The 17,292-nt window shown below is 46.3% G+C and overlaps 1 protein-coding gene across 1 annotated transcript in view; it reads left to right on the top strand.

The window, feature by feature from the left end:
* UBXN2A (UBX domain protein 2A) overlaps positions 1-14,698 on the top strand; it is a 35,857-nt gene extending 21,159 nt beyond the window's left edge. Inside the window, exons 6-7 of the mRNA XM_090031499.1 lie at positions 1,780-1,941; positions 11,298-14,698. Coding sequence (XP_089887625.1) covers positions 1,780-1,941; positions 11,298-11,490 — 355 coding nt within the window. The 3' untranslated portion in view covers positions 11,491-14,698. The remainder of the gene's footprint in view (positions 1-1,779; positions 1,942-11,297) is intronic.
* Positions 14,699-17,292: the final 2,594 nt, after the last annotated feature.

Genomic DNA, 17,292 nt, shown 5'->3' with positions numbered 1-17,292 from the left:
TGAAAAAATCTATTCCACATTGAGGGGCAGATGAAAAGATCTTCTGTCTTTGAGAGAGTTTCATATATTCACTTGGTTAACGGGCCTTTTAGAACAATGATATTTCTTTTAAGTCAAAAAATAGAAGTACAACTTTTTCCTTAATTTTCAGTCCCTAGAGGTCTTTATGCATCAATTTTTAAAAGTTTCAGGGAATATTTTTCTTCTTTCCCAGAAACAATACTTTAGGTTCATCAGAATCTTTATTGGGGGAACTTCTGTGTCAAAGAGTTTAGGTAAGGCTTTTGTGTCACGTTCTTAGATTTAGTCAGTGGATTTCTGTATTTAGTGATTTATGGTTTTTGGCATAAGTCCTGGGATCTGTCTAGAAAATAGACGAGGAATTCTGCATCTAGTTCTGGGCTTTGCAATATAGGGAGGAAGTGGAGAAGCTTGAAATAGTCCACAGGAGAGCCACGTGCATGATCAAAGGGCAGGAAAAAAGGCCTTGTGAGGAGAGGCTGTGAGCTATGAGACTCTTCAGCCTGGAGAAGTGCAGGCTCAGGGGTGACTTGGTGGCAGCCTATAAGTACATAAGGGATGTGCATCAGGATCTGGGGGGATGTCTGCTCACCAGAGCACCCCAGGAGATAACAAGGTCCAATGGGAACAAATTCCCCCCAGAAGTGGTGCAAGCGCCTGCTCTGGACTCTTTCAAGAAACATTTGGATATTTATCTCGCTGGGATCCTCTGACCCTAGCTGACTTCCTGCCCCTTGAGCAGAGGGCTAGACCCGATGATCTTACAAGGTCACTTCCAGCCCTAATGTCTATGAAATCTGTGAAATAGGACTTCTAAATAGACTTTCTCCAGAAGACAAATTATTAGTAAGTGCAGATGGAATCCTAAGGCATTGTTTTGTATTGTCATGTCTTTAAAAAACTTAAGGTACTTCACTAAGGTGTAGCACATCTCTGATTAGAATTTTGTATTGTGTATAATAGTTACCTAATGGCCAGGAAGAAAAGGTTAGCTTCCATAGAGCTGCATTTAACCTTCAGTTTTTGAAATACCACTGGCAGACCACATAATTATAATAGGCTCACTTGTTAAATTTATATTTGAGGGACTTTTTATTCAACCACTTTTCTGTACTCCCTTATATATACTTTGGGCACTGGGTAGTGCTTTGTGTTTTAAAAAAATCAACAAATATTTCACAACTGAGAGACAGTATCTGCAGACACTCAATTTTCTTGTAATTTAAATTGGATGTTGGGGAACCAAATCAAGGCTATCTTAATTGTTTTCATATTACGCTAAGCATGAATGTTAAGTTGGATGACGACTTACATGGTATTACTTGGGAAGCATATAAATTAGCATTATCTTAAAAATTCCTTACTCAGACCCTGAAAATATTTTGCTTCATTCCCAATGGGGAAGGAGGCATAGACATATGAAGTATTCTCAAGTTCTTTTGGGGATTTGTGCTTAATCCTGTTAAGACCTTGATCACCTGAAATCTCTCTCCATCTCTTTAAGAACTTTTACAATATATTTCCATTAACAAAAATGAGATAATCTACCTCTTAGTGTCCTGTTTGTAGCTTATTAAGAATCATTGTATCCCACTACTAAAACTTTAGTCTCTATTTATATGTTTAGCAAGCCTAGGAATATGGTGTTATTAATTTCTGACACAATTCAGAACCTTCTTTAAATACATAAGTTCAAGACTGTTCTAACTCGATGATTTTTATGTGAAATGGATAACCTTGTTTGGTTCTTCCTTCCAGTGCTACTCCAAGAATAATTTCTAAAGGAAGAAATGATCATGGAGATATTGAGAAAAGAGCTCTTCCATCAGTGCCACTAAGTGATTCAGAGCCCGTCACGAATGTCCAGATCTGGTTAGCAGACGGGGAAAGGATAGTACAAAAATTTAATGTTTCTCACAGGTAAGATCAACCCAGCTCTGCCAACATAGAAGTAAGTACATCTCAGTGGAACTGGAGAAACATGCATGTCATATATCAAAATAAAATGATTTTCTTCCAAGTCTGTAGGGGAAATCAATCAGGCATTTTGTGCAAGTGTGCAGTGTCAGTACCAATGAACATAGGATTGACTACCAAATTATGGATCAAGATCTGTAGAACAGTAGTTTAGTGATGTATAACGTGTGGCTTGCTTCAGAAATTCCAATAGTTAAGTATCTGAGGTGTGTCTTATTTCTTGTTGTGGGAATCCTTTAGAAGCAGTAAAGACTCTTTTTGTACAGACTTACTGCCTTTGAAAACCGTCTGCCATCATAAAAATAAATGTCATGCAGGAAACTTCCTCCAAAAAGTCTGTATGAGATAATGTAATACAAGCAGCTGATTGCTTGTTGCTAGGCTTAAGCATTGTTAGCAAGTAAGGAAGAGGCTGGACTGCACAACTGGTACTAGGTTTAAGCAGATCCACTGATCTGGATCAGAATAAAGCTATTCTGGTGTGTGCTACCAGTATTTGAAGTACGTACACTTTAGATTAAGTTTTGCATTTCATTGTAATTTAAAAAATTGTACCTATAGCTTTTATGATAAAAACACTAACCTTCCATGTATGAAATGGTAGTAACCTGATGACTCTAGACTTAGAAGGATCCAGTGTTACTGCTGCTTCAGCAGACTGAAAATGATAAGGTTTAATCCATTTCCACCTTGTGAGCAGCTATCAGTTCAGATTGACTCTTCTGCTACGATGGTTTGCTGGAGAGGAGGGATCACAAAATGGAGCCTGTGGCAGAAGTAGAGTATCAGGGAGCAATGTGCCTCCTTAGAGCAGCCAGAAAGTGGAGGGGGAAGATAGAGGAAACCTCACCTATCCTTGGATCAGTAAAGTGGTTCTAGATGGAGTCGGGGAACAAAATGCTTCTTGTTTCTTCCAGCAGTCAGTGTTGAACAAAGTGGTGGCTTAGATGTGAAAGATAAATGTCCTGGGTCAGTACCTTATAATGTAGAGGACATTAGTATCAACCCTGAGAGCAAGAGTAAAATGTTTCATACAAGAATACTGCTAATATGTTTGCTTCTCTGAGTACCGCTGTTAGGGATGTAGATTTCATAGACATTAGGGCTGGAAGGCACCTCGGGAGATCATCGAGTCCAGCCCCCTGCCCAAAGGGCAGGAAGTCAGCTGGGGTCATAGGATTATCCCAGCAAGATAAGCATCCAATTTACTCTTGAAGGTGTTCAATGTAGGTGCTTGAACCACCTCCGCTGGCAGACTGTTCCAGACCTTGGGGGCTCGGACAGTAAAGAAATTCTTCCTTATGTCCAGCCTGAAACGGTCTTGCAGGAGTTTGTGACCGTTCGACCTCGTCATCCCTTGGGGCGCTCTGGTGAACAAAAGTTCCCCCAGATCCTGGTGGTCACCCCTCATAAACTTATAGGTGGCCATCAGATCACCCCTGAGCCTGCGCTTTTCCAGGCTAAAGAGTCCCATGGCTCTCAGCCTGTCATCGTAAGGTCTGTTTTCCTGACCTCTGATCATGCGCGTGGCTCTCCTCTGGACTCTCTCAAGCTTCTCCACATCCTTTTTGAATTGTGGAGCCCAAAACTGGACGCAGTACTCCAGCTGCGGCCTCACCAAGGCCGAGTACAAGGGGAGAATGACGTCCCGGGATTTGCTCGAGAAGCATCTATGGATGCAAGCCAGCATTTTGGTCGCTTTACTAGCCGCAGCATCGCATTGCAGGCTCATGTTCATCTTGTGGTCAATGATGACCCCCAAGTCTCTTTCTTCTGTAGTGCTAACCAACGTAGCACTGCCGAGCCTATAAGGGTGCTGCAGGTTTTTCCTCCCAAGGTGGAGAACCTGGCATTTTTCGGTGTTAAACACCATCAGGTTCTAGTCTGCCCATTTGCTGAGCTTGTCCAGGTCAGCCTGGATCACCCGCCTATCTTCTGGCATGGATGCTTTGCCCCAAAGTTTGGTGTCATCGGCGAACTTGGCCAGTCCACTCCTGACTCCAATGTCCACATCGTTAATGAAGATGTTGAACAGTATGGGTCCCAGGACAGAGCCTTGAGGGACCCCACTGGTCACAGGGCATCATGATGAGTGACTGCCATCAATCACAACCCTCTGGGTCCGACCACAAAGCCAATTTCCCAGCCAGCGGATCGTGGTGGAGCCAAGGCCACAACTGGGCAGTTTGGCCAAGAGGTGATCATGGGATACCAGATCAAAAGCTTTTTTGAAGTCAAGATATGACATCAATCTCTTCTCCCTTGTCCAGGTGATAGGTCACCTGGTCATAGAAGGAAATGAGATTGGTCAAACAAGACCTACCCGCAACAAACCCGTGCTGGCTGTCCCTTAGGATGTTAGCCTGGGCCAGTCCCTCAAGGATGGCCTCCTTAATAAACTTTTCTAAGATCTTCCCCAGGATAGAAGTCAGGCTAATGGGCCTGTAGTTAGCCAGATCCACTCTCCTCCCTTTCTTGAAGATCGGCACCACATTGGCCTTCTTCCAGTCTTCAGGCACTACACCAGAGCGCCAGGAGTTTTCAAAGATCCGTGCCAGGGGCTGGGCTATGACGCTCCTTGAGTACCCTGGGGTGCAGATTGTCAGGGCCAGCTGACTTGAAGGTATCCAGCTTTTCAAGGTGTTCCTTCACGAGGTCAGCATTGATGGAGGGTAGGGGATCCCCTTCACCCAGATTTCCCTGTCCCATAGCAGGCATGGGCATCCCGTGTGACTGATAGAAAGACTGACGCAAAGTACCTATGTAATAGGTTGGCTTTTTCCTGGGCGTCAGTTGTCAGTTGCCCCATCTGGTTTAGCAGGGGTCCAACATTGCCCTTGCTTTTCCTCCGGCTCCCCACATATCTGAAAAAGGACTTTTTGTTGTCCTTGATGCCTGAAGCTAGTTGGAGTTCAGTTGCAGCCTTGGCTTTCCTGGTTTGCTCCCTGCAGGACCGGACCAGCGTGGAGTAATCCTCCTTGGAGGTGAATCCCATCCTCCATCCTTTGTAGGCTTTCCTTTTTAGCCACAGTAGGTCCGCTAGGTCTCTGGAGAGCCAGGGGGGCTGCTGTGCCTTCTTGCTGCCTTTCCTCCGTGTTGGAATAGATTTAGCTTGTGCACTGAGGATCGCTTCCTTGAGAAGCAACCACTCTTCTTGAACTCCCATCTCCCTGGGGTCATGGTCCCTGAGGGCCTGACCGACTAGCCTCTTGAGCTTGTCAAAGTCGGCTTTTCTGAAGTCAAGGACTTCTGTGTTGCTGACTGACTTGCCAGCTTTACGGCGGATGGTGAAGGTGATCAGCTCGTGGTCGCTGTCACCTAACTTCCCATCAATCACTAGGTCGCCGATTAGGTCGTCCCCCGTAGCCAGTACCAGGTCAAGCAGCGCTTTGCTTCTTGTTGGCCCATAGACTTCTTGAGTCAGGTAGAGGTCATCCACGCATGAGAGAAAGCTTTGCGCCCACTCAGATTTAGCTGAGTGATCTTCCCACGAGATGTCCGGGTAATTGAAGTCACCCATGACAACCAAGTCCTGGAGCAAGCAGCCTCAGTCAGTTCCCGGGCGAACTCATGGGTGGAGTCCCACCAGGTCTCCGTTATCCCAATGACATCATATTTCTTTGCACTGAGCAGGAGGACAAGCTCATCCTGCTTGTTGCCCAGGCTCCTGGCATTAGTGTACAGGCAGGCAAGTGTGCCCTTGGGGGCTCTTGCCTTGCCCACAGATTGTGCCAGGGCTGGGGCAGGGGTGGGCTCCCTTAAGTGCCCCCTTAAGTGCCTTCGTCTGCTGGCTTTGCAAGGGCCGTTCAGCGGGCCAGCAGGGGCAGTAGTCCCCCCATCTCCCAGCGGGCTTAGTTTAAAGCCCGGTGGAGCAGGTCAGCCAGCCTGGCTGAGAAGAGCCTCCTCCCCAGGGGAGAGAGGTGGAGGCCATCTCTTCCCAGCAGCTCGCTGCCTCTCTCTCCAAAGAGCGGGCTGTGGTCATGAAAGCCAAAGCCTTCCCGATAACACCAGCGCCGCAGTCTTTGGTTCATCTCGTGAATCCTCCTCTCCCTCCTCAGCCCATAGCCCGAGACTGGGAGGATCGACGAAAACACCACCTGAGCTCCCAGACCCCTAAGCCCCACACCCAACTCCCTGTAGCGCCTCATGACCTGGCTATGTAGAAATAGTTTTAAAATGATCCTTTACCTCCTCTAATTATATTGGTTAAAACGTTAACCAATAGCACATACCTAGTATAGTGACCTCTGGCAGAAACAGCTCTGGCCCCTTATGTCTTCACTGTGTGCCTGGCACTGCGCAGGCCACTTGCGGGGAGCCATAGGTAGTGGGTGCAGCCAGGCCACTAGGGGATGTTGTCTAGCTGTGATGTTGCCTAGCTGTGAAGCAGCTACTTCCCCTTGCCCCCACGGGCAGTGGACCTCTTCTGACCTCTCCTATCCCCAGATACTGCTACCATGGGAGGGTGGTGCTGGGGTTGGGGGAACCTTGCTGCAGCAGCAAGAAGGCTCCTGGGGGTGGGTCTGCCTGGTCCCCCTGCAGCAACGGGGCCCAGGTGGGGTGATGGGCTCCCTGCACCTCCCACCTCACTTATGCTGCTGTGGCCTGGACCTGGAAGGCTCCTCTGCACTGTTGGGCTGGCCCTTCCCCAGCTCCTAAAGGAAGGAGAGGTCTGGTCTCAATGGGGTGGCCTCCAGCAAGCATGCTGCATCCTTTCTTCTCCCACCTGTGGTGCCAGGACCTGGTCCAGTCCTGAGGTGGGGCTGAGCGCATGGCTGGTTCAGCCCAAGGAGGTACCTTGGGCAGCTGGAGCAGGCGGCGCTAGGTCAGAGGGTGAGTGCAAGGGAGAGGGGAAGTGGAGGGGGAGCCATGGCTCAGGGGTGAGGCGGGGAAGCTGCTCCCGCTGCTGCTTGCACCCTGGGATGTGCCCCCAGATCTGCACGGGGCAGGGCGAGGTGGGCTGCAGTCAGGGCCACATGAGGCTCTTCTCAGCAGGTGCTGGGCTCAGAGCAGGCGCTAGCAATGCTGGGAGGATGCTGCATCCACCTCAGATTTTGCCGCCATTCCTCTCCCAGCTCTGCCACCACCAGCTGGCCAGCGCAGGCCCAGCTCAACACCCTGCCTCCACCCACACACTGGAAAGGGCCAGTGCTGCGGCTGGTGGCAGCAGTGCTGGGAGTGGAGTGGCAGCAAAATTTGGGGTGGACGCAGTATCCTCCCAGCGCTCACTCTGAGCCCAGCCCCTGCTGAGAAGAGCCCTGCCCTGCGCAGATCTGGGGGCACATGTCCCCAGCTCCCCCCTGAAAGCAGCAGCGGGATGTCCACCCCCTGCCTCCCCATGAGCAGTGTCTGCCCCTGCCCCCTCCCTCACCGCGGAGGGCATTGATCTGTCCCCTTCCCTTTCCCCTTTCACCATCCAGCATACCAGACTTACCAGCTGGAGGCAGCTCTCCATGCTGCTGGGCTGTGTTCCTCGCTGCCTGAGTGCTGCACTGCAGCTGCGCGCAGCACGAGCATTTATCGGCCAAAGTATTGGCCCCATCAGGCCAATATCCGATACAGCCAGTTTTCTTTATATCAGTACCAGTCTGATATCAGACCAATGGATTGGTGCACCTCTAGTTTTTATTGATACTGAGGCTGAAAACCCACTTTCACATAAGTGCATGGTGGTAAAGACTTCAGTGGCCTTATCTATCACATCAGGGTACTCCTTTTTCTTATTTTCAGCCAGAATTGGGCAAGAGGATCCTGCTTTAATTTGTTTCAGTCCTGTCGCAAGGTAACTCAAGTAATTAATCTTCCTCTTTACCTGTTAGACCAGAGTTAGAGTTGCGGTCTGCTACAAAGGGGTTACGTATCTACTCAGTCTCACGGCCCTTTTCAGGAAAGTACTGCTGAAACTGAGATTCAAGCTCCAGCAAGCGTTTCGCACTTTTGCTTTTCACATCGCTGGCCAGGGTCAACTCATTTTCAGCCAAAAAGCTGTCAAGGGTTTCACATGTCTCAAAGTTGTTTTCTCTTACTTGAGAAAACCCAGATTTGAAGCTTCTTGATGAAAACTGCTAGGTACAGTCCCCTGCATGCGCAGGCGGCCAGTCACCCAGGGATTCCCCCAGGTTGCCCTGTCAGACCCTCACACGTTCACGTGCATTAGATGTGTTGTGAAGTTGAAAAGTTGGGGCACAGACTGAGCTAGTTAGATATCCCGATGGCCCACCAGACAGACTTTTGCTGGTGGCCTCCCATGACTTTTGTAGGACCTAACTTTTCACTAAAAATACGTCCAGTTCTTATTCCAAACAAAGCTTTCCAGAAGTGCCTTAAAACACTGGGAATATTCCCAACGGAAATTCCTTCCAAACTGAAAGGTACTCTTTGATACATGCACGTGTTAGTTTGTAGATTGATATTGCTGCTGCGCTTCTGGATCCCGCATGAAGCAGCAGTGGGAGCAAAATGAGGCAGGGCTGCCTGGCCATGCTCTTCTTGCTGGTGCTGGCCTGCTTGCTGCTGGGTCTTGGGCAGGTTCTGGCTATGGGGGGAGATGGAGCAGCAGCACTTTGCTTTGGGGCAGGGCCACCATCTTTATAGTCACCTTTCGCAATCCCTCTAGATGTTCTCTGCGGTCCCCAGCGGTCCTCAGACTATGTGTTGAAAACCACCGGACTAAAAGAACTTGCCTTCTGAGGTCCCCATCAACCCTAATTGTCTATCATTCCCTGATTCTAAGTGGCATCTTCAAGAGGTGTTAGGTTGTAGCCCTACAACATTCAGTGACCTTTTCCCAACATAAAACTTACTGTCCCAGGAGCTATATAGAACTAATACCTTGTTCTGCAAGTTTCTTTTGAAGCAGCTAAATGATCATAGGTTTATTTTCAACACCAGGCTGAGCCATATTGCTCTCTGTAGTACGCTGTACGGGTTTATGTCCTGTAAGAATGGCAGTTTAAGAAAACTTGGCAGTTGCAATCCAACTTTGAAACGCAATGCCATATTGTGAACCTAAAAAGATTCCTTTTAATTTTCACATTCCATTGTACTAGTGAGATGTCATTGCGACTACAAACTCTGTGTGTATTAAATTATTAGAAACTTTTGCCCCTAATGGTAATCGTTCTCACTCATATTGTGTCTCAAACTGCTGTTATAAGCAGAACAACAGCCCCATTCATATGACCTTATTGACAGAAAATACTTACAGCAGGTGTTTCATCAACGTGGAGCTTTTCTGAGATGATATATAAGTGCACTCTAACTTAAAAAAAATCAAAAGTCTAGAAACATTGAGGTGGATTTTAAGGAACAATGCCTTTAGGTTCCACATTGTTCTTGATCAGTACCAAGCTTTTCTGTGTATAACCCCTTCCCCCCTAACAAAATAAGAAAGCTAAAATTAGGGTGCATCTTACAGCGAAAAGAGGTCATGAAAAATAATTTAAAATAACTAATAAGTTGACCAAAATTTGATCATATTTGTATTAAAATCTTTTCACAGTTTTTTTCCCTTTTTTTAGAAGGCAAATCTAATACATGCGTTCTGTTGAAAAACACATTATTGCTGCATATAAGACCTTTGATTAGAGAGCTAGAAAGATACTGTTAACACTCTCTAGCACATGTTCTTCTGGGCTTGAGTTACAGATAAAGTAGTTTTGCCTTAAAAAGAGTGGGATGTTTATTCCGCAGTTGCTGTTTCTAATATGAATTTGACACAGGGAAAAGTTGCCAAGCTATAGAACTGAAGCCTCAAAGAAGGCAGCATTTGAGGTTATTATATTTGCAGAACAGAAGAAAAGTAACCAACACAAGAGTAGTGCTGAGTTGATATAGCATAGCTAATAGAGCAGTTGAACTAGCAGACGTGTCACTAAGTGTCCAAGACAGGCAAGTGCCCCCTCTTGGCTGATTCACAGCTTAATGGGAGAAGACTCGGATGCTAAGTGTTGAGTTGAGTTAAGTCTCTCTGGAAACTGAGCCGAGTTGAAATGTTACCCCTGAGTGGACATTCTCAAAACTTATAAACCCTCTGTCTGTAGTACTCCCCTTTTTGGGGACTGGGGCCTCATAATCTATCTGATGACTCCCAACCGGGGTACCAATATTCGCACTGCCAGGTGAGCAAACAACCGCATGAGTCATAAATTAAACTTAGATTTCAACTAGGAATCCATGGTGTCAAAAGCATTCTGGCTTGTGGTCTTTCCGAGATCTTTGCAACAAAACGAATGAAAACAAAGAGCTGGCCCTTTCTGAGGAGTGCCTTACATTTAATAAAGTTGAGAACCTGTACTCTAGCCACTGAACCCTTGGGTCCAGTACTGACTTTTCCCTTCTGGTCTACACCTGTTTTGCCAGAATCCCAGTAGGGAAATGACCTTTTGGTTTAGGGTTTAACTCCTCAGGAGCCACAAAATAGAGTAGCTTTAATCAGGCAGAAAAACTCTGGACAAAGGTCTTGAAAGCGGCAGCATTGCTGTATGTGACTAGTCGAGGGAGAAATTGCTTGAAAAAGGGTAATCCTGAATACATGGCCCTTTGCTGTAGCTCACCTGGTTCTTGAGGGATGCCTGTGCAAGCCAGGTCTGTCCAAACTGTGAACTACCTGCTTGGCTGCCTTCAGGATGTGATCAGGCCTGCAGCTGTGCCAGGCTCCCTGCTCAGCTTGTAAAGTATGCTCAGTTTATGTATCTGCCTGGAGCTTCTTCTGTCTTTTTCTGAGTTTTTCCCCTCAGTGAGCCCTTTTTAAAGGTTAGCAAACACTTTGAAGCCTCTGTTTGGTAACTTTCAACTGCAGATGTCCTTTCATTGTCCCAAGGTGCTTCATCCTAAATAGGCAGTTGAGCTCTAGCAGGTTGCCATTGTGTGTTAGCTGGCAGAGGTGTAATGCAGCTGTGCCAGCCTGTGCTGGATTCCACACTTGCAAAAAGACATCTTGTAATAAGCAGTTTTCATAAGTGAATGCTAATAGCCATTAAAGCTCATAGGTTCAGAGATTCCTCAAATCATCCGTGAATACAGAGCGTGGTGTGTGGTGTTTAGCTTCGGGGGTTTGTCTCTGCCCATCTTCATGTCTGGGGCTTTGTTCCAAATTATGACAGGAAAGGAGAGACTGTATAGGGATATTCCTCACACGAAAGTGAGCTCTCCTAGTTAGGAAAGGTTTGCACTGTGGAGACTGTTACAGAGTCTGCTGTGCGTATTTTATTTGTTCACAGGACTTGTGCACTGCTTCATTCTATTGACTTCAGCGCATAGCAGCTTTTTACTGACGGCATTTTCTTTTTTCTTCTCAGAATAAGCCATGTCAGAGACTTCATCATGCAGTATCAAGGAGTGGAGGGAAGCGTTCCATTCACCTTAACCACATCTCTACCTTTCTTAGAGCTAGAGGATGAAACCCTCACTTTGGAAGAAGCTAACTTGCAAAACGCTGTTATTGTTCAGAGACGTCAGAAAACAACGGAGCCTTTCCAAAGTTTCTCATAGGCTTGGCTAATAGCACACCTAGAGTACAACTGTAAAACTGCTGCTGCTGCTACTAATGGACAAATCAAGAGTGGGCAAAAATGCAATCGAAGTTTTAGCGGAACAAAATTTTAGCTTTTAACATGCCTAATGGTTGCATATAAAGTGAACTTGATGAAACCAAAAAGCCTAAACAGCAACATCTGGATGCACTGTACCTTCCCCACAGATCTGTGCTGAATAATGCTAATGCTATGCTGTAGTTTCTTATAATGAGGTATTTTCTAACCATTGCAGTGTTTGGAGCCTGCCTGTAATATAGCAGAAGTAACCTGAAAAATTGGGGTCCTACATGTAAATTCCTTTTAGCTAAAAAGTCCTGGCCTTTCCAAAGGAATGCTTACGTTAAACTTCATTCTAGAAGACTTTCTATTAACAGCACCTTGAGTGAAGAACTTTTTAATTAACTTATTTTTGCACTTCAGTTTGGGCAGTGAAACTAAACCAGTTGGGTTTGGCTCGTGTTTCTGTTGTTGCCAGTCTCAGGAGTTGTTCTTGCAATAATGGATACAGGCCCTTCAGGGAGATCTGATTTTACTGTTTTCACTCATTTCATAAAGCTGAATTCTGGGTGTGGCGGTGGTGTTTTTTTAACAGAACCTACATTTTGATATTCTCCTGAGTCTGTATTTGTGAATATGAGACAGTCTAGGCAGAAATGATTTGGTCTGTTGAATTTGGAACAAGAGGTGATTTAATGTAAGCTCCTGATGTAGCAGTTGCTAATGGCTCCAGTGGCTGATCTCTTATGTGTGATCCCATGTCATGGTGATGGTAGGTTACATAAGGTTTGTGCTGCAAGTGTTCTGAGAAGGGAAATCCGCTTACCACTGTGAGACACATGTATGACACCAGTTGTTCTCACATAAGAAATGTATCATGAAAATAAAACATGTCTGTCTTCCAGAATTGCCAGCTGAAACTGGCATTAATTCACACATACACATCTCCCCAAAACACTTCAAAATCCTTATTCAAAGTGTCAAGAAGCGTTCCTTTTCTCTGTTCATATAGTCTCTTAATGTTTATCCCAAATTGTTTTATTTTACAATTAATAAAATTATTCCCATTAGTTTTGAATTCAGGTGTGTAAACTTAACTGTAGCTGGTGTTCTGTATTAATTCTGAGACATGAGTGTCAGCACAGTGGATTCTCAGTACACTTTTGCTATATAGTTGGCTTGAAAACTAGATAGCCTGCGGGTTTCTGAATGAAGCTAATAGGCTGACGTTTGTTGAGGAACATTTGAAGGATAAAAGGTTTATGTTGCACATGCGAAGGGAAAAGTGTTATATTTTTCAATAACTTCCTTCCTATGGTTGAGAGAGAGGGTTGGTTGGTTGTTTGGGGGTTTGGGTTTTGGAAACACAAGTGACTATCGCAACAACCTTGGTTCTACATAAATCCAACTTTATCTTCAATCCTAGATAACGTTATCATTTTCTTACCTCTGATCTGACAGGCATGTGATGCCGTGAAGACTATACAACAATAACTTTGAAATGTAGCTGCCAAGTACCCATTGCATGCTGGGCCAGGTATTCTTTTAAAAATGTAGTTCACATCACTTAAACACTTACTACATGTACTTCATTCACCTTAAGCAACAAAGAATACAACTTTTACTTACTGTGGGTGAACTTCATGTTGGCATTCAAACACTACCATCTTTCAACAAATGTTGAATACAAAACTTCCTGATTATCTTCCAGAACTAGAACACAATGAGCAGCTAATCCATGTGAACACCATCAAACAAACACCTAACAGAACTCGTTCTGACAGTGTTGTAGTGAATATACTAGCCTCCCCAAAAGCTACGTCTAACCTACTTTGTAGATCTTACCATAAAGCAGTGGATTCTGTAATTCACTGTATTTTGGTCTCTCTACTCCAATATATAGTTGTAGGGTATCGGTAAATGCACGTATTTGATCATAAGGCTAGTGGTCTAGTATGTGGAATGTGCATGAAACCTGAATAGCAATATACCTGTTTAATTTGCATGTGCATATGAAATGTAGATAATTAGTAAAGAGTTAAGGAAATACCCAAACTTAATGAATTATACAAAATTGGCTTTAATGTAGACAATGCAACTCTACAAAAATATGCCTTTAGTTGTAAGGAATTGTGCATATTATTATATTGAAAAATGTTTTCGTTTTTCCAGTATTTTAAGAGACTGGATAACTCCATGATTTTTGTTTGATTTTTGGGTTTAAATTGTGATGGATTATATTCCTGTGTTTTCTTCAAACCATAGACTATTATGACTGCAGTTGCAGAGGGGGGAAAAGGAGAAAACAGCACCCAGCAAAATGTGAAATGGGTGTCTGTACTTTGAAAGAATGCTGTAAGTGGGACTGTGTTTAAATACATAAACACAAAGAGATCAGGTCCCCGAACAGTAAAAACATTGCTGACTGCGTTAATTGAATTAAAGCCAGGAGATCAAGTGCCTTTTCAGTAAAGGCAACAGGCTGGACTTAGTGGTTTGTTTCTTTAACTTGCAGAAAATAGGTACAGAGTAAGTATGGTATTTCCATATCTGGCCAGGTTAGGCCCAAGTCCCAGGGATGGATTTCTGACCTAGATGCCTTCTGTGAATCCTAATCTGCTGGCCAGCACTGGACATGTCCTCTATGCATGATTCAAACAACAATAAAACCAGCTTGATCAACACAACCATCTTCAGGTTAGTATTTGTCAGCACCAGTGTCTCTACCAAACAGCAAATATAATGGTTAGTTGCAGTCTAGTGCCTTAAAGTAGTAACTGTCAACAAACCACTGCTTATGAAATGAATTTGACACCCTTGCCAAGAGATGATGAACGAAGAGATACCTTTTTTTGCCGGGCTCTCCCTATTGATCCAAAAAAGATGCAATTTGTAATTTAAGAAAAAAAAATGTAAACATGTATATTGTGTATGTTTGGGTTTGTTTGATTTTCCCCTCCCCCTCATTTCATATATGACAACACTTTAAACCTAACTTTAGAATTGTGTTTCATACTCTGATTTTTAAAAATAAAAATCCTGGAAATAGAGCACGCTCGACTATTGCTTAGCTTGTCCAGGGTTAGTGGGGGGGGGGGAATTGTATTAGGTATAACAAGTTACTGAACCACTCTGTCTAGACTTCAATAAACCTATCCCAAGTGTAAGTCCATTCAAGTGTGTGTGTTTTTGGAGAGGAAGGGGTTAAATGAGATGCTACAAACATATCTGGCCTTAACTTGCCTGCCTAGATCCAAAAACCATGAAGGTGCGCCCTGTATTGTCTGAAATGTTGGATTGCTGGTGTAAACTAGGATTTTTAAATGCTTAATTATTTACACGATAGAAACTGAAGACCATGAGGGTGGCTTTTTGTTTTGTTTTGTTTTCACAGAGGGGCTAAAAGTTAACATTGTAAAGCTTGGTTTGGAATAGCTCTTCCAAAGCCACCCAAATAATTGTTGTCTTGGAGCCTCCCTGTGGCCAGCAGGGGCTGCATATGCAGACTTGCTACTCATTAGCATCCATGGGATGGTAAAAGGTGGGTCCACAATTTATTTGAAAAGAAAAGAAAAGCCAGTCTTTTTTTCCTCTGTGCTGGCACAGCTCTTGAAGGTACTGACTCCACCTGCTTGGAGGCTCCAGCTGGAGAAATTGCTGCAACGCCTTGCTCCTATGGACAGTTAGTTTCCCCTCCAACACTCCTTTGCCCCATGGAAGGAGGAGGAAGGGGTGAGGCCTTGCTTGCTAGGGCTAAAAGCAGAGGATCAGTTTAACTTGGAGCTGATAGTTCTGGGTTTTGACTGGCATCAAAACAGGCAGGGACAATCCTTTAGGACAATTACCACTGAATGGCAATTATCTTTGACTGTCCTGGGGCAGAAAGTTTTAATTCTGATACCTCACAGGTACTTGAAGTGGGACGTCTTAATTTTTAACCCAGTATGTCAATCTTTTATTAACACTGATTATTTTAGAGGCAAACTTACAGATACATTTACTGATGTCTACTGTATTGTGAACTTCAGATAGCAAAGGTACTTTATTCCATACAGTCAGCTGCATCTGCAGCTCAGTCATCACAGCAGTCAAGAAGGCAGACACTGTCAGGGATTATGTCAGGGGCTGGAAGGGACCGGGCAGATCATCGGGTCCATTATGGAGAAGGAAACCGAAAACAAAGGCTAAAATATCATGATGCCCCTTTTAAAATCCCTGGTGCATCCACACCTGAAATACTGTGCCCAGCTCTGGTCCCCACGTTTCAAAACGGGATGGAGGCGAATGAGAGGAGGGCGATTAGCTGTACGGAGCGGCCCCCAGATGTCATGCCCGGGCCACTGCACCTCCACGCGGGGCACCTGAGATGCTGTAGCAGCCCCCGGGGTCAGCTGAGTTGCTTCGCTGGGTGGTGCCCGTCTCCCCGCCGGGTCTGGATGGCCCTGGGCTGGCGCCAGGCTCATCCGCCGCCTGCCCCACCGCACCGCCTCACGGGGGCCTGCCCGGCGCAGGGCTGGTGCTTGGGCACGCTGAGGAGAAAGCGCGCCGCGTGAATCCACTCTCTGGCCGGGAGGGGTCACAGCAGGAGTCCGGCTCCGAGGCACCGGGGCCGGGGGTGAGCGCGCGGCCCGCCGGGGCAGGGCAGGGCAGGGCAGGGCGGGCCGGAGGTCCCCGCCCCCGCGCGCCAGAGCCCGGCGGGCGGCGCGGGGATGGCGGGGCGCGAGCCGGCGGCCGGGGGCTGCGCGGAGCAGGTGAGCGCGCCCGCCGCCCGCCCGCAGACCGCCGCGCGGCGCCGCGTCCCGAGCAGGGAGCCTGCCAATAGAAGGGGGAAAATGTCAATCGGGGGAAAACCCGGGTTATGGAGCTAATTAGTGTGCGGGTCACACAGTTACCCCGCGCCGGCGCTACCGGCCGTTCCGTCAGTGCTTTGTTCAGGAAGCGGCGGCGGGCGCGCGGCCGGCGGCTTCACGCCCCGAGCCGGGGCTGCGGCGGCCCGAGAGCAGCAGGGCCGCACCTGCGCCCCCGTGAACCCCGCGGCGTGTCGCCCGGCTTCCTCCGCAGCCCGCGGCGTTTCACGGCAAGTGCGGTGTGTAGCGGGTTCCCGCAGGGGCCCTGTGTTAAACAGTGGACTCTACGTAGTGGGTTCCTCTAGCACCCCCATGGTACCCACTGCCTTTCATCCTGGGTTTCTAGACCTAGAGGGTTCCTATAGAAACCCCCGCCCTATGTCCTACCACTATTCAATGTAGAAGCCCCTGCATGTGACAGTGGGGTCTATGCGCCGCAGGTCCTTACAGAGCCCGCGACGTTTAAAAACTCTTACGGTTTCATAGTTTCTAGGGTCGGAAGGGACCTGAGCAGATCATCTAGTCCGACCCCCTTTCATGGCAGGAAAGAGTGCTGGGGTCAAATGACCCCGGCAAGGTGTTCATCTATAGAAATGAAAGGTGCATTGTTTTTTTTTTTTAAACAACCTCTTCATTTTATGTTGATCCATGAAACACGCAGCTAAAGAATGCCTATCGCTTGTTGAATGCAAGTCTGACGGCGCAACTTAAACATTTCTGTGCAACCTGCGCTCTGCTCTGGACTCTCGGCCGGGCCAGATGGCGCATAGCTTTGTAATACTTGGTATCCAGACTCAGAAACCTGTACTTGAAAAGATAGTACAGGTGGAAGAAATTAACATTTCTGGAAATTTAGCTGCAGATTTAAATCCATGTTGAGAAAAATACAAATGGGAAAGCTTGTTATGCTTTGG

Source organism: Crocodylus siamensis, chromosome 1 (assembly GCF_052110815.1).
Source record: "Crocodylus siamensis isolate JL-2025a chromosome 1, ASM5211081v1, whole genome shotgun sequence".
Classification (NCBI taxonomy): Eukaryota; Metazoa; Chordata; order Crocodylia; family Crocodylidae; genus Crocodylus; species Crocodylus siamensis.
Note: the sequence above shows the minus strand (reverse complement) of the source record. Positions and strands in the feature narration are given on the sequence as shown.